Genomic DNA, 21,380 nt, shown 5'->3' with positions numbered 1-21,380 from the left:
CGCTCTAGAATTCAGGCCCTTTAAAATGAACTTCTGCTGTTGTCGCAAATTTGATGGGGTGCTCCAGTTTCTGAATATTTAAGCGTAGTGTTCAATTCAGGGGAAAAAAAAAAAAAAAAGGAGAAACCATCCAGGCTAGCAGTGCATGCTGTACTCTTGAGCCTTCGGAAAGTCTGGTCGTTTCTGTCTCATTTGCATTGAGTTCGTTGCTTGAATTGCTGCTGAACTTGCCAACCTTTAAACTTCAGTTTTCCAGTTTGTCTTATAAATAAAACCTGCAGATGCTTTTTCTGGTCAGCAGCCTGTTCATGTAGGTGAAATAAAAAACTTTGTCTGCTTTTGGAGTTCCTGTAATGTTTGCAAAAAAAAAAAAATCCGTTTTTTGATTCTGAAACCTGGCATCATCTTTGTCTGGCACCCGAGGAGTGGAATAATGAACCCTTTTTTTGATTGTACTGCAGTTGTGTTTCAGCCTTGCTAAGCTCTCGATCGACAGTGTGCTTGTCCGAATATTCTATTGGCTACTACATTTATCTGTCCTCTCGGTTACAGAGCGTTGTTTTATTAAAGAACTACATCTTGTCTCTTCAGTATTCAGAAAACCTGTCCCAGTGGAGCTTCAGCCTTGGTGTATTCTGCAAGATAAAGCAACTTTTGTGTGATTAGACTAAACTTCTGGCTACAGTAATGTCTGAGTTCTGCTTAAACCAGACCACAAATCCATTCGCACTTTCTTTCCAAAACCTCTTTCTCGCTCCCCCACCAAGATACGAGGCAGTGGAACAAAGATGTTAAGAGCTTTTGGAGTTTGTTTGGAGAGGGCTGAGACTTTGAGGAAGCCGCTTAAAACTGGGTGCGTGTCAGAATGGAGTAGGTGGTGCATCAGTTCTGGTTTTGTTGAGCTGATCTGGTGGTATGCGAAGGTGGTGAGTCAGCCCTCTGGGCTGTGCTGCAGGTGGGCTCTTCGTTCAGCACATCAGCAGTAGGGAGTTGCAGGGCTGCTATCCCAAACTCTGCACGTTTGTGCAGCTCTGTTGACTTATCCGCAGGTTTGACTCCTCCTAGGAGAAGCCTGTGCGGGATTTCCTACTGAACCTGTTCTCTCCCCTTGTCTTACTTCAGGCTGCTGCAACTAGGAGTATGCAGAGGTGGCACTGAAGCTCTGATCCTCTAAGCTGTGGCACTCAGCATCTTCATGCTCTTCTTCCACTTCCTTTTCCTCCTCTCCCTTGCTCCCCTGGATCGGCGGAGACTGGGGGTGTAGGACAGAGCACAGATTGTTTTCTCCACCTCAGGTCCAGACTCAAGACCTTAGAGGAGCACTGAGTCCCAGTGGGCACTACTCTTCAGGGGCTTCCTGAGGCCTTGCTGAAGCAACATCTACCAGAGTTGCGCACACAGAGGCCTGTCTCCCAGTGAATCACCCTTACTGGGGAATAACTTCCCTGTTTGAAAGCCAAGCGGACAACAGTGGGGCGTTTTGAAGTCCCGTCATTTGGTTGAAGGGCTCTCGTCCCACACACATGTGCTTTGCTCTCCTTGCGGACTTCATAACTTGTTGGCGTTGGCTTACACGTCATTTCAGCCTGTTCTGTCAAATGGACTTCTGCATGACTTTGTGAACGATGAGGGTTGCACTGTATGATTCTCCATTAACTACTTTTGGAGGCTGCAGAGCGTCTTCAGGACCATCACCTAGGTAGAGCCCTTGGTGGTGGAGCTGTTTTCCATGCAGTGTGCTTTCATCACCCTCAAAAAACCAAAGGTGTTTACAGAAAAGCCGTGGCTGGAGTGACCTGGGTACTGTTTCGTGGGCACTCGGTGTGGGTATCCTGCAAACCTTTTTGGGTTCCTGCTCACAAACTGCAGCGTGTCCCTGGGGAGGCGTGATCAGTCTGCCGTTGGGTTTTAATTCCCAGAGCGTGGAACTGGCCTGGCTCCAACTGTGTGTAGATTTGTGAGTGGGAGGGATGGCAGGGGGTGGGGACAAACACCAAATGGCAGCGACGCAGGGAATGTCTCGAGGCCTCTTCCTGCCGATGCCAGCATTACAAACCCAGACGGGCGGCGAATTCCTGGGGGAAGTGAGTGGAGCTGAACCGCTGCTGCTGAGGGAAGGAGAACGGCGGGGAGGGCCCGTGAATGAAACTCCCTGCTGAGCTTGCCTCTGCCCTTCCTTCTCCTGAGACCTCCCCGGGCTGGGAGGGAGTTGTGGAGAAGAGGACAGGGTGCCAGGAAGGTGGGGTGTAAACAAACATGCCCTGGACGTGACCTCAGAGGATTTTAATGAATAGCTGAAATGACTCATCAACCAGCAGGGCTGAAGCTGAGGGATATCGGGTGCTGGGGATGGTAACTAATGGAAACATTAATTAAGAGTTCAGCTCTTGCCAGCTGCGAGGAGCGTATGAACCTGAGAGCTGACACTGTCACCGTGATCCAGGGGCAGAGGGGAGCTCCTAGAGCTCCTGGCGCAGCTGGATTACACATGTCAGGCTGGGATTTCTGATGAAAGCTTACTGTAGCGTAAAGTGACCCGTACAGAGCCAGGGAACTTGCTGGACGAGTTTTGTTGTTCAGTGAAAGATCCAGCATCTCTGGCATTCCCTGTTCCAGGAATCCTTGGGAGTGGTGCGTGAATTAACCTGTGTGAATTAAACCCTCTCGAAGGGCAGAGCAGACAGAGGAGCCTTGTTCAGAGTTACTTGGTGACTTCTGACACCCTGGAGTTTCCACCACTAGAAAGATTGTGAGACTTCCAGGGGAGGACTTGAACCCGTCTTCGTTCTGGGTGGAAAGAGAATGTGAAGGGGATGATGGGTCAGCGGTTGTCACTTGGCAAGAAGCACCGTGTTCTGCGCTGCATGGTGCACTGTGGAGCATCTGCCTCTGAAGCTAAATAGCCTGGGCAACACAGCGCAGTGCCGCAGTGCCGGTGCAGCATGTAAAAGGGAATGTGGTTAAGAGTGAAGGTGTGATGAGAACGAACGTGTCTTCTCAGCTTTCCATTACTGTTCATGGTTCTTCTGGGAAGCCTGGCCCAGTATGTCCCTGCAGTGTTGAGCGCCTTGTAGCTTTTTGGCCATGTTCCATCTCTTTCTTGGAGGACTCTTTGCTCTCTGTTCTTGAGGCTGATGTGGGAGGTTCTGGGTTGCATCTGGAGGGCGCAAAGCTGCTCACACCACGTTTCTGTTCTTGCAGCGGGTTCAGGCTCAATGCAGGGTCCTCAGACGCCTCAGTCCACCAGCAGCTCCATGGCGGAAGGAGGAGACCTGAAGCCACCAACTCCGGCGTCTACGCCACACAGTCAGATGCCTCCTTTGCCAGGCATCAGGTATGAGACCGTTGCACCGTCTTCCACCGTGCTGGACGCCGTGTGACTGTGAGGTTCCTTCTGGGTCGCTGCCCCACGTGGCTCTTTTGATGGGGCTCCATGGCTTTGCTCCTTTGTTGATGGCTCACAGCAACACTGTTGGCTCTGCATCGGTGTATGAATAATCATTGCTTTTGGGATTGCACTTGAGGACAGTGTTACAGAAGCGCAGCTCTTCCTGCCTCTGCTGAAGGAGCATGACTGTGGTCCTTGTAGGGGATAGCAGCACCTGAGAGGGAACACGTCGGGAAAAGTATCCCGAGGAGCATTGTTGATAATGCTGTGTCTGTGGATTTTGTTTGTTTTTTTTTTCAATCAGGAGTAACTCAGTGGGCCTTCAGGATGCCTTTGCAGATGGTAGTGATCCTACGTTCCAGAAGCGGAACTCCATGACTCCAAATCCAGGGTACCAGCCCAGCATGAATACCTCTGACATGATGGGTCGCATGTCTTATGAGCCAAATAAAGATCCTTACAGCAGTATGAGGAAAGGTGAGCAGGTTCTTGTGTGCTCCTTTCCGTTTTTTCCTTGAGTGCTAATCCCTGTATCTGGCTGTAAGCTGAAATGTGCTGTAGGAGACCTTCTGCTTGCTCTTCTTCCCCAGCAGACAGGACGTATCTGCCTGATGCAGAGGTAGAGGTGTTTATTGGTCCTTTCAATATTTCAGCTCCAGGAAGCGATCCCTTCATGTCCTCAGGGCAGGGCCCCAACAGTGGTATGGGTGACCCTTACAACCGTGCTGCAGGCCCAGGGATGGGTAACATGGCCATGGGACAGCGGCAACACTATTCCTACGGAGGTCCTTACGACAGAGTGAGGTGGGTGCTTCCACCTGGTGAGATCCTGGTTTACTTGCCTCATGTTAAATGATTGCTTTCTCTTCACTCTGGTGACTTTTCTGATCATCTCTTTCCATTGGAAGAGCAAGAGGGAATTGAAGTGGGTGTGTGGGGTTCTTCTGTTTGCTTCCCTGTAGGACGGAGCCCGGCATGGGACCTGAGGGCAACTTAACAACCGGAACTCCGCAGCCAAACATCATGCCTTCCACCCCTGAATCGGGGATGTACTCTCCCAGCCGCTACCCGCAGCAGCAGCAGCAGCAGCAGCAAAGGTCTGTGCGGGGCGTTGCCGCGAACAGCTCTTCCCAGTTAGAGAGCTCTGAGACTGGGAAAGGGAAGCTTGCATCTGATCAGACAAGTAATGCATCTGTTTCTTCTCCAGACATGATTCCTATGGCAATCAATTCTCCACTCAAGGCACATCCTCGGGCAGCCCCTTCCCTAGCCAGCAAACTACCATGTACCAACAGCAACAGCAGGTAAATGATGAGAAAGCTGCTGATTGGTACGACTGAGAGACAGAAGAGTTTTATCTGTAAAGTTTGTGAAAACGGGAGGATGGAAACTCTTTGGGCTGTGTGTTTGCTTTATGGATGTGTAGAATTAAGTATCTTGTACAGGAGACCTTTTTTCCCCCCGTTTCCAGGTAGTTTAAATAAGTTTTAATTGGTTTCCAGTGTTGTATTAGCAAAACAATGCTCTGAGTACGGAGGTTGTGTAGTTTGCAGACATGCGTGCTCTGGTCAGGCAGCAGGAGGTCAGGAAGCTTTACTGGGCTTCTCTGCCCCTCTGGAACTTTCTGAATCCCATCGTGTTTCCGTAACACTCTTGGTCCAAGTGATCAGATGAGTTTGTTTGGAGTAAGTCCTTGATGGTTCTGGGGAGCTGTTTCAGGTGGATCATTCTGCCCAACACAGGGGTTTTTTGTCTTTGCCTTACTGAGCAGGCAAAGATCTGCCTCCACTGCCCCACTGCTGCCTCCTTGTTGTTCTCAAAAACGTCGGGTTTGTTTCAGGCCAGAGTTTGAATGAACATATATCTCTTTCTGTAATCCTTAAATATGACTTGCTTTTTGTATCAGTGCCAAGACCCATAATGTTTTCCGGATAATTTTGAGTCCTCTGGTTTAGGAGAGTATAGAGAGGGCACTCGCTGAGCTGTGCTAAGAATAATTCCAACTGCTCTGCAGTTTGGCTCTGCAACCAGAGCCACGGGGCTCTGAGCCAAGAGTTCAGGTTACTCTGGTGCTTGTCATCTTTGAAGCCCTAGAGCTCCATCTGAAGCCAGTCACGAGTGTGGAGCTTCTGAGTAGACTGTGTAGCAGCTAGAGCGTAGACCCTCGGAGGCAAGAGCGGTCCTGGATTTTAATTTTGTCTTGGCAATTGACTGTTTTCTCCATTTGCACTTAGAAGAAGGAGGGAGGAGAATCGTTCCTGCTCCCTTCAGTGACATGCTTTGATATCTACAGGAAAGGAAGGAGCAGGAAATACAACAGTTTTTAACGCATCTTGTTTAATGCTTCCGTAGAAACCTTTGTTTTCTGGGAAATACAAGAGAAATAGGGTCTGATGAAATTCCTGGGTGTGAAAGGAAACAAGTACCTGTGCACAGTTTGGTTTGTGGTGAATGTAGTAGGGCTGAGTCTTTTCTACAGCAAAGTCCTTTCTGTGGGCAGACTTCTGCCCCCAAGGCATCCTTGTAGAATCCACAAGGAAACCACCCGGCCAGCCGCAAGGAATTGGTCTTGGCTTGAGAAACTGAGAGACTGATCCAACTTCACGATGGATATGGCTAACGACGAGACAAGTCTTGTCCTCTTAGCAGGCCGTGCCGTGAGGCAACTCCTCTGGCTCCGAGCAGCTCTCCCCGCTGAGGTTTGGGTTGCTTGTTTCTAAACAGATAATCTCACATTGTCGATGCCTTCGTGTTCCCCGCAGAATTACAAGCGACCGATGGACGGCAGCTACGGCCCACCCGCTAAGCGACACGAAGGGGAGATGTACAACGTCCCGTACAGCGCCGGGCAAGGGCAGACGCAGCAGCAGCTGCCTCCAGCACAGACCCAGCAACCCAGCCAGCAGCAAACCGCGCAGCCGTCTCCACAGCAGGACCTGTATAACCAGTATGGGAGTACTTACCCTGCTGCTGACCGCCGATCTGCCGGAGGGCCGCAGAACCAGTTCCCGTTCCAATTTGGCAGAGACAGGGTCTCGGCTCCCCCGGGCACCAACGCTCAGCAGAACATGCCTCCTCAGATGATGGGTGGGCCCATACAGCCTACTCCAGAGGGCCCGCAGCAAGGCGCCATGTGGCAAGGGCGCAACGAAATCGGGTACAGCTATCCCAATCGGCAGAGCGCTGGCTCTGCGCCCCAGGGCCCTGCTTATCACGGAGTGACTCGAACAGATGAAATTCTGCATTCAGACCAGAGGGTCAACCATGAGGGACCATGGCCTTCCCACGGGAACCGGCAGCCTCCTTATGGTCCCTCTGCCCCCGTGCCCCCGATGACTAGGCCCCCCCAGTCTAACTACCAGACCCCCCCTAGCATGCAGAATCACATTCCTCAGGTATCCAGCCCAGCACCTCTGCCCAGACCTCTGGAGAATCGCACTTCTCCTAGTAAATCTCCGTTCCTGCACTCGGGGATGAAAATGCAGAAGGCAGGACCGCCCGTCCCTGCCTCGCACATAACACCAGCAGCTGTCCAGCCTCCCATGATCCGACGGGACATCACCTTCCCTCCGGGATCGGTAGAAGCTACGCAACCTGTGTTGAAGCAGAGGAGACGGCTGACAGCAAAAGATATTGGTAAGAGGAAACTCCTGCTTTTCTCCTTGTGCCTGTCGAGGGGATGGGTGCTGCCGTTACCCTTTGGTACAGTACTGCCGAGCGGAAGGGCTCTGCTGGCTTTGAAAGAATCACATTTTTGCAGGGTGGTTGTATTTTCAGACATCATTTTGGCATTGTCTGCAGAGAGATTGCTGGTACATTCGGTCTGTGCATCGTCTTAAACAGGCTTTGCGCTTCATGGGTCCAAAAAGCAGTGTCGAGTATCTCCTTTTTGTTTTTAAACTCCAGGAGCTGGAATTATCATGTGTTTATGTTACAGGAACTCCTGAAGCCTGGAGAGTGATGATGTCTCTGAAGTCCGGGCTGCTAGCTGAAAGTACGTGGGCCTTAGATACCATAAACATCCTGCTCTATGATGACAACAGCATAATGACCTTCAACCTCAGCCAGGTGGGTGCAGATGCTCTCTGATGCAGGTCTTTGAAGTGCTAATTTTGTAGGGTTTTCTGTCAGCGAGATAGCAGCAAGCAGCTCCTGCCCTTGCGGGGCCAGGCTCCCGGGTACCTGTGGAGCACGCCGGGTCGGAATAGAGCATGAGATCCGGGTCACCGTGCGCTGGTTACTCGCTGGCCCGCGTAATTTACACGTGTGTTGGTGTGCAAGCGTGTTCTCTGGTTGCCTCTGGAACAGACGTGAATAACGGTGGGGAGGCTGTAAGGGACTTTGCAAGGGTGCTAGAGGCTGCTTGTGTTTTCGGGCGTTGGTGGCGTTCGTTCACCTCTGGCTCTGTCTTGCTTCGGGAGAGTGCGCGGTGAGGCGGGGGTGCCAATCTGGAGGGCCAGCCTTCCTCCCATAGTTGCCACGTGCCTCCGTGGCCGTTGTAAAAACGGCTCGGCAATGCTGTAAAAGCTGTTTTGTTTAGCGCTGCCCTTCCGCTCCCTGTGTTTTAACCAGAGGGGAGATACAACCAAGAGCACAAGGGTGTTTGCACAGGTATGTGTGTGGAGCAGGAGCAGCTTGGATACTGACACTCAGTATCTGCTTTGGCCTTTGTTCCTGTTCTCAGAGAACAGAAAGCTCTTTTGCCGTTTATTGCCGGCACGAAGAGAACCCGTTAATTAAGAGCACTGCTGAAATTCTTAGCCCTTTATGCGCTGCTTTCCCAGTTGCTCGTGTTGGCCTAAGTTGTTTTCTGATCACTGTTCCCTTCCTTCCTTCCCCTCCTGTTTTTCTCTCCCCTCGTAGCTGCCAGGCTTGCTGGAACTCTTGGTGGAGTATTTCCGGCGCTGCCTGATCGAAATCTTTGGAATCCTGAAGGAATACGAGGTGGGAGACCCAGGGCAAAGAACACTATTAGATCCTGAAAGGTTCTGTAAATCTTCAGCTTCCTCTCCTGAAGAAGGAGAGGAGGATGATGAACCACGGAGCCTGAACTGTGAGGAGGAAGAAGATGATGAGGAAGAGGAGGAGGCTGCGTTTTCAAGCAAGGACAAAGCACCTCTAGAGAGCAGCGAAGAAAAACTAGTTAGTAAATTTGACAAGCTTCCAGTCAAGGTCGTGCAGAAAAATGATCCGTTTGTGGTAGATTATTCTGACAAGCTGGGGCGAGTGCAGGAGTTCGAAAGCGGGCTGCTGCACTGGCGGATTGGCGGCGGAGATACCACCGAGCACATTCAGACCCACTTTGAGAGCAAGACGGAGCTGCCTTTGACTCATAAACGAGCTTCCTGCAACTCTGTCTTGAGGAAACGTTCAGCAGCCGAGAGCAATCCGAGCACTAGGGAAGGAGAGACCCCTCCGTCCGACAGCTCCTCGGAGAAGAGGATAACTGCCACCATGGACGACATGCTTTCGGCACGTCCGGGCTCCCTGGCAGGGGAGGAGGAAGAGGTCAAACCTTTGGAAATGGCAAAGGAAGGCAGCAAGTTTCCCTTTGGCATTAGTCCAGCTCAGAGCCACAGAAATATAAAAATTCTGGAGGACGAACCTCACAGTAAAGACGAGACGCCCCTCTGCACCCTCCTAGACTGGCAGGACTCTCTGGCGAAGCGCTGCATCTGTGTCTCTAACATCATCAGGAGTTTATCGTTTGTGCCGGGCAATGACTTTGAGATGTCCAAACATCCCGGGCTGCTGCTGATTCTAGGGAAACTAATTCTCTTACACCACAAGCATCCAGAACGCAAACAGGCACCCCTGACCTACGAGAAAGAGGAGGAGCAGGACCAAGGGGTGAGCTGCAACAAGATGGAGTGGTGGTGGGACTGCTTGGAGATGCTGCGTGAAAATACACTGGTCACGTTGGCCAACATTTCTGGGCAGCTGGACCTCTCCCCTTACCCGGAAAGCATCTGTTTGCCTATCCTGGATGGGCTCCTCCACTGGGCGGTGTGTCCATCAGCAGAGGCCCAGGATCCCTTTCCAACGCTGGGGCCCAACGCGGTCCTCTCCCCTCAGAGACTGGTTTTAGAAACACTCAGCAAACTCAGCATCCAGGACAACAATGTGGATTTGATTCTTGCAACTCCCCCCTTCAGTCGCTTGGAGAAGCTGTACAGCACCATGGTGCGGTTCCTCAGTGACAGAAAGAACCCGGTGTGTCGAGAGATGGCTGTGGTACTACTGGCCAACTTGGCACAGGGGGACAGCCTGGCAGCGAGAGCCATTGCTGTGCAGAAGGGCAGCATTGGCAATTTGCTGGGCTTCTTGGAGGACAGCCTGGCCGCCACGCAGTTCCAGCAGAGCCAGGCCGGCTTGATGCACATGCAGAACCCGCCCTTCGAGTCGACGAGCGTGGACATGATGCGCCGAGCTGCTCGGGCGCTGCTCGCCCTGGCCAAGGTGGACGAGAACCACTCGGAGTTCACGTTATACGAGTCGCGGCTGTTGGACATCTCCGTGTCGCCTTTGATGAACTCTTTGGTTTCACAAGTTATTTGTGATGTACTGTTTTTAATTGGCCAGTCATGACAGCTGTGGGATCCGAGACCCTGTGTGCGTGTGCGTGAGTGGAGAACGTAGAAACTGACTGTTGCCCTTTATTTATGCAAAACCACCTCAGAATCCACTGTCTGCCCTGCGCTGTCCTGCTTCTCCCTTGGGGAAAGATGTCCCCGTTCCCTCTCCCCTTCCCCTGCCCTTCAGATTTGTCCTGAATCCCTTATTAAAGGAGACAAAGTTCTGTCTACATAGAAGACTTTTTTTTATTTTAACCAAAGTTACTGTCGTTTACAGTGAGTTTGGGGAAGCGACTTGCCGTGTTATCACATTGACAGGCACCACTTTCATAACTGTTTTTAATGGTAAACTCTGAAGGACAAACGTGACTGCTGAACTCTGTGTGGTTTATCGTTGTACATTCACAATCTTGCAGGAACCAAGAAGTTACCAGTTGTGAACAGACCTTGTCCGAGGGAGGCCTGTGCAGTAGCGTGTAGAAATTCATGTACTGTACACCTGAAACTGTAAACATACTGTAATAATGTCTCACATGGAAAAAAAAAAAAAGAAAAAAAACGCTGGATCAGCAGCAAGCTGTAGTTTTTAAAAATGTTTTTAGTTAATGTTGAGGAGAAAAAAAAAAAGGCTTTTCCCCCAAAGTATCATGTGTGAACCTACAACACCCTGACCTCTTTCTCTCTTCCTCCTTGATTGTATGAATAACCCTGAGATCACCTCTTAGAACTGGTTTTAACCTTTAGCTGCAGCCCGACCGCTGCCACGTGTGTATATATATATGACGTTGTACATTGCACATACCCTGAGATTCCTTGCAGTTTTGTCCCCCTCTCCTTCCCCCTTTATAGTATGACGAGTTAACGAGTTGATGACCTGCAAAAGCGAGACACAATTATTTAATCTCTTGCCAGACATCCCTCCCTGGAGGATGCTGTACAGGTCTCTGTGTATAAAGTCATTGCTGTCTCAGCAGCCAATCAACTTATAGTTTATTTTTCCTGTTTTTGTTTTCTTTCTAATCGAGGTGTGAAAAAGTTCTAGGTTCAGTTGAAGTTCCTGATGAAGAAACACAATTGAGATTTTTCAGTGATGAATTCTGCATATTTGTATTTCAGACGATGTAGCTAAAAACTTGATGTAAATTCCTCCCTTTTTTCCTTTTTTGGCTTAATGAATATCATTTATTCAGTATGAAATCTTTATACTATATGTTCCACGTGTTAAGAATAAATGTACATTAAATCTTGGTAAGATGTTTGTAAGGGTTTTTTTTCTTAGCAGAACGAGGAGGTAACTCCAGTGCTGCCAGCTCTTGTAGGCGTGAGGTTGCAGGTCAGCTCCTTCTCACCAGGCAGCAGAGACCTCAGGGGTTCTGCACGTTACGGCAGCGCCCGGCGATGAGGAAGCCCTGTCTCGCTCTGGAGACCCGAATGCCGTTCGGTTTGGCTTCGCTTTCTCTCTTCAGCTTGCTGCAGCGACGTAGTTTTGGCTTTGCGCTGCCGAGGCTCAGGTAGGAGCGGATCTGCAGCGGGAGGCGAAGCTGCGGCAGAGAGACGCTCGGTTCACGGGGAGAAAAGGCTGTTCCTCGGAAGGAAGGCGGTTCCCTTTCAGCTGTGTAAGATGGAAACTTTTCATTCCCCTCGCATTTTTCACATTTTCTTGGAACCGTGGTGTGGACTCCGAGTTCCTTCAGAGGACGGGGTTTTCCAGCGGCTAGAGCTCTGTGGCCCTTCGGCAAGTGGCCAAAGCTCCGGCTCTTCGTGCGAAAATCGGTGCGTTTTCATGGGTTAGTAAACGGGCGTTTTATTTAGCCTGAAGCTTTACCCTCAGGTGATGCTAGAAGCAGGCTAGCTAGAGCTGCACTGAGCTCGTGTAAGCAAAAGAGCTGGTTAAAGGAGATGCTGTTTTAAAGGCAAATGTATTTGTATTCGCCTCCTTTTGTCCTGCTAGTCCTCTCCTGGGAAGCTCTCAGTTCTCAGAGCCCTCCCTTAGCTGTGTTCCTTAAACTTCAGATTCCTGGAAGTAACGGTGCCGGAGTTGGACTGACTCTTCTCTGAAAAAGTTGGTTTATCAGCAGGAACCGCGGAGCTTCTTTGCCTGGCAGAGGGAGAGTCCTTAAAATGGATTGCTTAAGGGACAGGAATGGTGCTGGGCCTCCTTGGCTTTAAAAAATATTGATTGAATGGAAACCAAGTTGTCAGGTAAGAATTCTGCCGGTCTTTGCCATTCTGTGACAATGATGTTGATTTAAAACCAACTTCTCTGGTAATTGATTTCTGTATTCCAGGAGCTTTGTTTAGTCTGATTAAGTTAATGTAAAAATCGTATTTTTTTTTTTTTTTTTTTTTAACAGAAAGGACCTCACAGCAGCAAGGTTGAAGAAAGGAATGTGAGCAGGTTTTGTACAGCCTCGGTGTTTGTATTATGGTGAATTTAATGATAAGTGAATGCTGCATTTGGGAGGGGAAGAATAGTCACAAGCGGTACTAACTACCCATTTTACCAGTGTTTATACAACGGGTTGATCTGAGGGGAGCAATTCCGCTCCCCTGGCGCTTGCATGCATGCAGGCACATACACCTCTCACGCTTCTAGAACGGTTAAAAGAAAAACAGCATAGATGAGAAATTAGTAAAAGGAGAACAGGCACTGTTCATAGTTTGTAATTAGGGATTATTTTGAGAGCCACACCTGATCTCGAACTCTACTTGGCTGCCCAGAATGCAAATCCTTGATGCTTTGACCTGGTTCGTACCCAAATCAGGTACAAATTTCAATTTCTGTTGACATTCCTTAAAACGCCTCTGTTTGACCCCTACTGCTGCACCGTTTCCCGTTTTTGCCAGCAAGGGAGAAAACTTGAGTTCTTCCCAAGCCAGAGCTGATAAAAAAGCGCTCGGGGAGTCTCCCTTAAAAACTCAGCTGGCAATGACCGTTTCTCTTCCGTTCCCGCAGTAGGTGCGGTCAGGCCCGCGCCACGGCGTGTCGGTTTTAAGCCTGGGGAATTGCTGCGTTGTTTCCAGGCGCTGCCGGCACCGGGCGCGGGACCCGGCGGCGTGCTGCCACGAGCTTGCCGTGTGGTTAAGCGCGGCCTGAGCTTGGTTAGGGTGAAAGCACAATCCGATGCCTCCATCACCACACGGACGAGATCTTGAGGGAAACCTGCCCACCCTCTTGTAATAGTAAGTAATTAATATAATGACATTATTAGCTGGCTCTTGTTATGTGATGTTGCTTAATGTGTTTTGGCAAGAGCCTTGTTGAAGCCGCGCGGCTTCGTTTGAGGTTGGTGTTGGTGCATCTCCAGCAGCAACACCTCGCTCCTGGCGCGGGCTGGCCGCTTGTGCAGAGCAGGGCCGCTCCCGCTCCCGCCCTGCGCCGTGCCGGACGCCCGTCCCGTCCTCTCCCTGCCCGGCTGCTGCCTGACCCCGGAGCAGGCCGGGGGCCGGGGGCTCGGGGCTCGGGCTGCCCGCGGGCCCAGCCGGGGGCACGGGATGGGGACAGGCGCTGCTGTGGGAGCTGCCGGGCCTGGCCCCTGCCCCTCCGTGGAGGAACAGGCTTTCGTCTCTGCGGCGGACGGAGCCTCTTCACTCGCTGCGGGCGCTGCGCAGGAGCACCTGATTTTTAAATTTTTTTTTTTTGGGGGGACAAAACCCCTCACTTTGATGCTCCCTGACCTCATGACGAGGTGGGGGAAGGCTGAGGGCTACCCTGCGGTCTGGGTGGAGCGAGATGTCCCCGGGCACAACCCGCCTGTGCCCCCCGGCGGGGAGGGGGCCCCGGGCCGGAGGCCATAAGCGCCACCACCTCCGCCCGCCCTTAACAAAGATGGCGCCGCCCGACCCCGTACCCACCCCACCCCCGAGCACGCACGCGGGGGCCACGTGACGCGGCGCGCGGGCAGCACCGGAAGAGGCGCGGCCGGAAGCGCGGGCGGTGACGACCGGATGGAGCCGGCGCGGGAGCCGCGCGCCGGGCGCTCAGGTGGGGGAGGGGCGGGGCCGGGCCGGGTCGTGCGCGCGCGCGCTGCGGGGAGGGGCGGGAGGGGGGGGCCTTGCCCCTCCCCCACTACCGAGGGAGGCCCCGCCCCCTCAGAGACCACCCCCCCCCCCCCTCCCGCCCCGAGGGGCCAGGACGGGGAGCGGGCCCGGGGGCCCGCACAGGCCCCGCCGTGTCCCCGCCGGCCTCCGCCCCGTGCGGCGCGGGGGAGGGGCTGAGCCGCCGGGAGGGGCCTCGCTCCGGGGGTCGGGGGGTCCCGGGCGTCGTTTGGGGTTCGGCTTTGTTCTCCCCGCCGGCCCTGCTGCCAGAGCGGCGCGGGCTCCGTGAGCCCTCGGGCCTGGCCCGGAGCCGGTGACAGCGGCCCACGGGCGCTGGGGACGCCCGAGCCGGCCGGCCGGGGGGAGCCCTTCCCGCCGCACGCTGTTCCTGCCTTCCCCGGGCGTCGGCCCGTTAACGAACGCGTAATAACCGCCCCCCGATCTCGAAACCGTCCCTGTTCGGCGCTTCGCCCGTCAGCGAGCCTCCGCCGCAGCCTGCAGATCGCCAGCCCGCCTTGTCAGCGGGTCCGGCCCTGCCGGCCTTTCTGGCTCTTTCCGCGCCAGCTTGTCCCGCGCGAAGGGAGCGGCAGGAACGGAGCGCGAGTGCCCAGCCTCTCCGCAGCAGTTGGTCTGGGTGCGCTTTGCACAGCGCGGTTCGTTACGTCGCTGCGCCTGACGCCGGACACGAAAACACGCGAGGAAGCGGCCGCCGCGCGTCCTCGCGCTCGGCTCAGCGTGGGGCGCTCGGGCCTGGTCCGAGCGCCCTGGCCTCCAGCGTTTGCTCAGCGGCGTCGCAGGCTGAGCGGCCAGCTTGCGCTGGGATCCAGCGTAGGTTCTGTTCGCGCACCTGGGCTGTTACCAAAGGCGCAAGGGGCAGAATCGTTCCCGTTTCTCGGTGCCGTTTTCCGTTCAGTCGCAGGCGGGGCAGTGCTGGGGCTGCAAGCTCTGGACCCGCAGCTGAAACCGGGCAGGAGTGAAAGCGTCTGCGAGCTGCCAGGACCACAGAAACTGCGCTGGGAGAACAGGATTTCCAAAATTCAGTCTTCTTTCTTTGGCATCCTGGTTAGAACAGGTTTTTAAATATGCCTGGAGTATCTCCTGGCTCTAACAGCGGGCTGCGGAAGTACCAAGAGGTGCCCAAACCGCTCTCCAGCCCCGAGAGGCGCTCATCCCGTTCTAGGGACGCAGGCCGGAGTAGGTTCCCGGTAGGAATGCCGTACCCCGCGCAGGAGCCGACTGCCGGGCGTGCGGAGGGAGGCGATCGGTGCCGTTGCGGCGAACGCCTGCTGCCGCCGGGCGGCAATCGCTCCGCGCTGCAGCTTCACGCACCTCGCTGGACGCGTCTGTTCCTTCGCACGGTCGCTTACCCAGCGCCTGCTTTGTTGTATTCGCCTTCTTTTTTTAGCGCGGTTTCCAGAGCGAGCAAAGCGCAATTCATGCCTGAGAGCAAAGGGAAACGCAGAGCGTGAAGAGAAAGAAATCTTTACTATTAATTAAGACTTCGCATCTTTTTCTGCTGAAATATTTTTAACCCGCGTCTGCCTTTTCACGTCCTTTTTCCGTTCACGCAGGTGCTCTTTCACGCGGCACTTTTCAGGGCAGAGACGCTCCAGCTCTGAGGCTGCGTTCTCTGCCAGAGCGGTGGCTGCGGGCTGCAGCTTTTCGTAGCCTCCGCTGCGTTCTGTTACAAGGCGTGCTGCGTCGTGACAGCGGCAGGTTTTTTTTTAAAGCCTTCTTGGCCCATCCACGCGAGGCTTTTTCTCTACTTTTAAAAAAAAAAAAAATTAAAGCACTGGGATAGTTTTTGCCGCTGTGCTTTAATAGGATTTGCAGCTGTGAGTGCGCTTTGATAGAATTTACAGCTGGGGTGAAGTGTCCCCTCTCTTAAAATAACGCTGCAGCTTCGTGATCCAGGAGAACGTGCCTCCCACCGGTTCCTTTGTAGCTGCAGATGCTCTGGAGCAAGAGGGGAGCGTGAGCAAGCGCCAAACTTTTGTACGAGGCCAAATAGGAAGCGCAGTCCTGTGGTTAGGGACTGGAACTGGAACTGAACGTATTTGGGTTTTGCTTTTTGCTTTGCTGATGACTTGCTTGGTGCTCTCTCCTGCAGTTTTTAACCTGCTAGGGTTTTGTTTTTTTTTCCTGTCAGTAAAATGGGAATAGGAAAACCTCAGCGTGTTCTTAGATCACGGGGCGGTCGCTTTGGGGGTCTTTGCGTACGGGAAAGCGCTGGATCAGAGAGATGGCAGGTGGGAAATAGTACAGGATGTGGCGTCACGGGAACCTAGCGAGAGCTGCGGGCCTTCTGTTTCTCAAACTGAAAAGCAGTTGGTGGCTGGGGAACCAACGGAAGAAATGTGTTATCTTAAAAAGCTGCGTAACAGGATAGTGCCTGCCTGCTGCGGTTCTGGGCCAGCGGTTTTCGTAGCTGCTCCCGGGACGCCAGTCTGGAATATACAGAAAAGAAAGCAGCGAGACTCTGCAAAGCCATTTAAACCTTGCGGGTCAGGTTGGCAGGGAAGAGGTGGATGAGAGCACCGTAGCGTACGCAGTTTACTTGGTGGGCAGATGCCTTCGCTCTGGAGACCAGGACCCCTGCCAAAATATTGGAACACTGCAGGTGGCGAGGGTGGAGCGGTGCGAGTGTCGCGTCCTGGAGACGCTGTCCCTGATCGATGGAAGGGGTGGGGGGAAGCCGGCGTCTCAGAGAAGGCACCGTAGCCTTGCTGCGACGGAGCTTGTGGGGTCGGTGCCATGGGGGCAGCTGAATAAAACCGTTCTCAGCTCCCAGGGGCCAGGGCTGGGCTGAGAGCGGGAGAGAGGAGGGAGCGTGCCCGGCAGCGCCTGGCCAGTGCGAGCCCCAGTCAGCAAACTGCTTGCACGGGTGTTCTGCTCAAAACCTGTGTTTTAACTCCGTCTCTTGAGCCTCCTTCTGCCGAGGAGGCCGATGAGCCTGTCTGCTTCTGATATTTACACTGGCCCGGTAAGAAGTGGGCTGAGAGCACATTATAACCTCTCTTCCTCTGCATCCTGGCCAAGGTTAAAAAGTCAGGGAATTTTTTTTTTAAATAGGAAAGAGCTCTTCTGCGTCAGCGCTCAGATCCGTGATCTCTTTCATAGGTGACTTTCTTGTTCATGGAGATTTGCAGCCCTTTGAAGTGCCTGGTAGTAAACAAAGGCATGTAATTTACAAACGCGACTGAAGCCAGAGATACCTTTCTGTGTCTGTCCCCTCTGTTTATCAATTCAGGTCTCCAAAACCGGAGGGAGAATTTCCCTGGCATCGGCGACCTGCTGAGGCAACTTCCGAGCTGGGAATGGAGCCGGTGAGCTGGCAAGACCCCCGCCTCCGAGAGGTCGTGCGGTTTGCGGTGCGCTGCAGAGCCCTGACGCTTCTGCTGCAGGCAAGTCTCCTGCTCCCGAACCAAGGATGCCGTGACATCTGTCGTTTGCTGCTCCGAGGCTTCTCTCCTCGGCGCTGCCTTGCGCACCGTGAGCTGGCTGGTTCTGCTTGATTGGGAAATGGTCTTCTCCTTTGGAGAACCCACAGACCGGCTGCATCCAGGGAGGCAGGTTCCCGTTAAGTGAAATTCCATCAATTTCCTTGCAACTTAATGTGCTTTCACGCCGCCGTTGCAAGAGGCCGGTTTGGCGGCGCGAGAGGCTGAAGCCTCTGCTTATCCACAGGAGAGGAGCAATTATCTCCTCCTGCGTGTTCCTCCCAAGCCTCATTTCCAGAGACGTCCTTCCCTGAGCGTGGGGAGAGCTCGCTTGCTCACCCCGTCCTAGCTGCGCGTACCGAGACAGCCGGCAAAGAGCCCGGCTCTGGCCGTGCCCCTCCTGAAACAAAATTGGCCTGAGAAAGCTCTTCAGCAGCGGGCCACCGGCCAGCTGGCAGCGGCAGCCCCGGTCACCGCGGAGTAGGGCTGAGTGGAGCCATCAGCTGAGATGAAAGGCTCCGTGTTACAAATGCCAGAGGCCTGGCTGGACCAGATGTGTGCTTCGTGGTAGAACGGCGGCTTTGTATGTCTTTTAGTCCCGATTTGTTCAGCGTGGCCTTTTTTTCTCTGCCAGTGCTGAGTTCATTGCAGGGGACTCATCCCACTCTACATGTAGTTAAGCTACAGAACTTACCATCTCAGGGTTTTGGGGTTTTTTAAACACGTTTTCATGTGGATTTACATGACAATGCATTAAGTTGCGTCCCTCCTATCTCGTGAGCTCTCTGGGTTTTTCTCTCACCTTTTAAAAGGTGGGCAGCACCGCAGGCTCTCGGAGGCAGAGGTGTGTGCGTTCTGCTTGCTCACCTCTGCAGAGCGAACCCCTCAGTGCACGCTGCGCTGCGGAGGCCACGGAGCGAGGTAGAGACCAGAGAGGGGGCCTGGGAATCGGCTGCTGTCTTCTGCATCGCTTTGCTCTGGGAAAATCTTTTTCTCTAGTTCTGTTTCCTCTCCCTTCTATGTCAGCTGGGACAGTAATGCCAAATTCAGTGGAACAGGGGGCTCACCAGTGCTGCAGAGGTACCCGGTGCGAGCGTACGCAGTTTGATGTGCCTCAGCATGGGGCTGAGCAGCTTTGCCTGTCCAGTTCCATGGGGATGCATGCTGGATGTGTTCCAGAGCTTTACTCGGTTCAGATGTAAATGCCCCGAACGATTGTGTGGGCACCTTTTCGCAGTTTTCCAGGCATCCTTACTGCAAAGCCCCTCAGCCTGGCTTCTGTGCTCCTCTTCTCCCCTTCTTTGAAACCCAGGAGTCCTCCTCCTGCGTGGCGCTTTCGATAGGGTACAGGAGAATCTCTGCTGGACTCCAATTCTCTCTTCTTTTTTCCAGGCTCTGTTTAACCTCCTGATCCCAGATCACACTGCAGACGCCTTCTCTCCCCCTCGCCTGTCCGAGCCTGGCCTGTGGGACCTGCTCTTGGAGCGGCTGCTGGGAGGCCTCTCGCGCTGGGATGCAGAGCACTTCCTCTTCATCGCCGAGCGCGGTTACCTGTACGAGCACAACTGTGCCTTCTTCCCGCTGTACCCCCTGAGCGTGCGCGCCGTGGCCGAGGGTGCGCTGTGGCCCTCGCAGCGGCTGCTGCGTTTGCGGAGCCGCCTCCTGCTAGCAGCCGTACTTCTTAATTCTCTCTTTTCCGTCCTGGCAGCCGCTGCCCTGTATGAGCTGGGCTGCGTGGTGCTGCGGTGTCGCAGGGCGGCTTTCCTCGCCGCCCTTCTCTTTTCTGTCAGCCCTGCCAATGTATTTATGGCAGCTGCTTACTCAGAGAGCATGTTTGCCTTCCTGGCATTCAGTGCCATGTGGCAACTGGAGCAGGGGCAGAGCTGGCTCAGTGGACTGCTCTTCTCCCTTGCTTCTGGGGTGCGTGCCAACGGGCTTATTAACGCTGGCTTCTTTCTCTACTCCCGCGGTAAACGCTTTGCCCGCCAGCTCCAGGTGGGTTCAGGATCGGTAAGGAAGCTCCAGCTCCCTCTGCTGTGGAAGCAACTCCTTAGCGTGGCGTCTTCAGCAGTTCTGATGTGCGCCGGGATTTTCCTGCCTTTTGTTTTGTTTCAGTGTTACGCCTACGTGAGGTTCTGCGGTCCTGGCAGCGGCCTGGAGCAGGCGGTTCCCAAGCCGCTGCTGCAGCTGGCTCTGGACAAGGGCTATCGTCTGGCGGCCATGGACGGGGTTAAACCCCCTTGGTGCTCCCAGCGATTCCCCGTGGTCTATTCCCATATTCAGGACACTTACTGGAATGTGGGCTTTCTAAGGTATTTTGAGCTCAGGCAGACACCAAACTTCTTGCTCGCTTTGCCTGTCACGCTTCTGGGCCTGTGGGCTGCTTGGACCTACGTCATCGCAAACCCCCGGCACTGCCTAACTCTTGGTCTAGAGAGAAGAAAGAGCGAAGAGGAGGGTAAACCAAGAGCTGGCTTTTGCTGCCCTGCTGTCTTCGTGTACGTGGTCCACGCCACGGTCCTGCTGGTGTTTGGATTCTTCTGCGTGCACGTGCAGGTAGGACGTTCGTAGCAACGCAAGGGAGTGATTCCTTCAGGGGAGTGCGGCGCGGTGGCCGAGGCAGTGCCAGTCACAGCCTGAAGCTGTCCCAGCTGCAGGGCAGCACAGGGCAATGCCCAACAAAAGCTTTGCCTTTCCTCTTTTGGAGCTCCTTCCACAGAGAGTTTCCACAGCCAGTTAGTTCCTCTGCTCTGCTGGGGAGTTCCCTAAGAGAGCTTGCCAGGTGCTGAGGACACCGGGATGGGGATCCGAGGGTCCGGCTGGTGTTAGGTGGGATTTGACGCGTGCTTATGACGAGGCGTGCCGAGCCCCAGGACAATGAGACCGGGTCGTTATCTTGGGCTGAGCTTAATGGATGGCAATGAGAGGATGCAGAGCCCGTTGCCAGTCTCTAGAAAGTATAGAAGGTCTTTTTAGAACACAGCTGTGGCACTAAAGGTTGGAGCTTCCAGTGAGAAAATAATTACAGAGCGAGATTCAAATCTCTCCTGAAGCTGCTGCCCCTGCCCGGCTCCTGAGCTGGGTGCTGATGAGGATTGCGGTGAGATGGTGACAATAAGGTACCGTCCTGGTCCAAAACCTGGGGAGCGCTTGACTGCTTACACAAATGTCTTAATAAATACAGCAGGTTGAGCTGAGAGGGGCTTCATTTCAGTGTGTAAATCCTAGCAGCATGAGGTGGGGCCGTGTTTCAGCCCCCTTTGTCTGCAGCCTGTTTAGAGGCAGGGAGGTGGCTCCTTCGCCGCCTCGGGATGGGGGTTGGTCACAGTTGGAAACCTGCAATTTGTCTGATTTTTGTTCTGCCTGTCATCTTCAGGTGCTGACCCGGTTCCTCGGCTGCTCCTCTCCCATCCTGTACTGGTTCTCCGCTCACTTGCTTCAAGAATACGAACCTTTGCTCCGGAGCGAAGGGGCTGATCGTCAAACCACAGCACCTCGCTCCGAGAAGTCTCTCCTCTGTGAATCTCCTGGTTCCTGTGGGAAAGGGGGTTTGGAAAATCCCGTTGTGAGAATGCTGCTGAACTGTAGATTAATCACCCCCCTCGGCAAGTGCGTTCTCGGATTCTTCCTGTCCTACTGGCTGCTGGGCCTCATCCTGCACTGCAACTTCTTGCCATGGACGTAGCGAGGGGGTGTGTTGGTACAGACGAGTGGCGGGGCAGAGGCACTGCTCAGAATTGAAACTCCGTTTTTCTAAAAAGCCCGATGCGTATGTAGTGATGCTGTTGTCTCGGTTACAAAGGCGTTACTCCTCGGTTACTACGCTTGTGCAGCGCTGTCGCCGTGTGGCCGTGTCTGAGACGGGGATGTTCTTTGCTGTGATGCTGCAGCGCCCTGCTGCTCTCTCTGCTGTCGTTATCGGCGGCCAGAATTCCTGTC

General features: G+C 53.7%; 2 protein-coding genes across 4 annotated transcripts in view; both read left to right on the top strand.

Annotated features, from left to right (window-relative positions):
• Positions 1-11,215, top strand: part of ARID1A (AT-rich interaction domain 1A) — a 60,600-nt gene extending 49,385 nt beyond the window's left edge. The window contains exons 13-20 of the mRNA XM_086765318.1: positions 3,202-3,334; positions 3,693-3,865; positions 4,042-4,192; positions 4,351-4,485; positions 4,596-4,692; positions 6,151-7,024; positions 7,326-7,456; positions 8,252-11,215. Of these exons, the coding sequence (XP_086621444.1) occupies positions 3,202-3,334; positions 3,693-3,865; positions 4,042-4,192; positions 4,351-4,485; positions 4,596-4,692; positions 6,151-7,024; positions 7,326-7,456; positions 8,252-9,976 (3,419 nt within the window). The 3' untranslated portion in view covers positions 9,977-11,215. The remainder of the gene's footprint in view (positions 1-3,201; positions 3,335-3,692; positions 3,866-4,041; positions 4,193-4,350; positions 4,486-4,595; positions 4,693-6,150; positions 7,025-7,325; positions 7,457-8,251) is intronic.
• Positions 11,216-13,885: 2,670 nt separating this feature from the next.
• Positions 13,886-21,287, top strand: PIGV (phosphatidylinositol glycan anchor biosynthesis class V). Of its 3 annotated transcripts, none has more exons than XM_086765190.1 (4): positions 13,886-13,948; positions 17,252-17,405; positions 18,834-19,997; positions 20,818-21,287. In XM_086765190.1, the coding sequence occupies exons 2-4, from the start codon at positions 17,319-17,321 to the stop codon at positions 21,124-21,126; spliced, it is 1,560 nt and encodes a 519-aa protein (XP_086621316.1). In that variant the 5' UTR covers positions 13,886-13,948; positions 17,252-17,318; the 3' UTR covers positions 21,127-21,287. The 3 variants fall into 3 exon arrangements, with proteins under 3 accessions (XP_086621316.1, XP_086621318.1, XP_086621317.1); XM_086765192.1 differs by lacking the exon at positions 13,886-13,948 and adding an exon at positions 14,226-14,654; XM_086765191.1 differs by lacking the exon at positions 13,886-13,948 and adding an exon at positions 14,705-15,063.
• Positions 21,288-21,380: the final 93 nt, after the last annotated feature.

Source organism: Chlamydotis macqueenii, chromosome 22, assembly GCF_036417535.1.
Source record: "Chlamydotis macqueenii isolate bChlMac1 chromosome 22, bChlMac1.mat, whole genome shotgun sequence".
NCBI lineage: Eukaryota > Metazoa > Chordata > Aves > Otidiformes > Otididae > Chlamydotis > Chlamydotis macqueenii.
The sequence above is the reverse complement of the archived record's forward strand: the minus strand, read 5'-3'. Positions and strand labels throughout refer to the sequence as shown.

Coding starts and splice junctions, on each gene's coding strand:
- PIGV (XM_086765190.1), top strand. CDS start 17,319: ATGGAGCCGGTGAGCTGGCAAGACCCCCGCCTCCGAGAGGTCGTGCGG. Junction 17,406..18,833: donor CCCTGACGCTTCTGCTGCAG/GCAAGTCTCCTG, acceptor TCTTTTTTCCAG/GCTCTGTTTAACCTCCTGAT. Junction 19,998..20,817: donor TCTTCTGCGTGCACGTGCAG/GTAGGACGTTCG, acceptor TGTCATCTTCAG/GTGCTGACCCGGTTCCTCGG.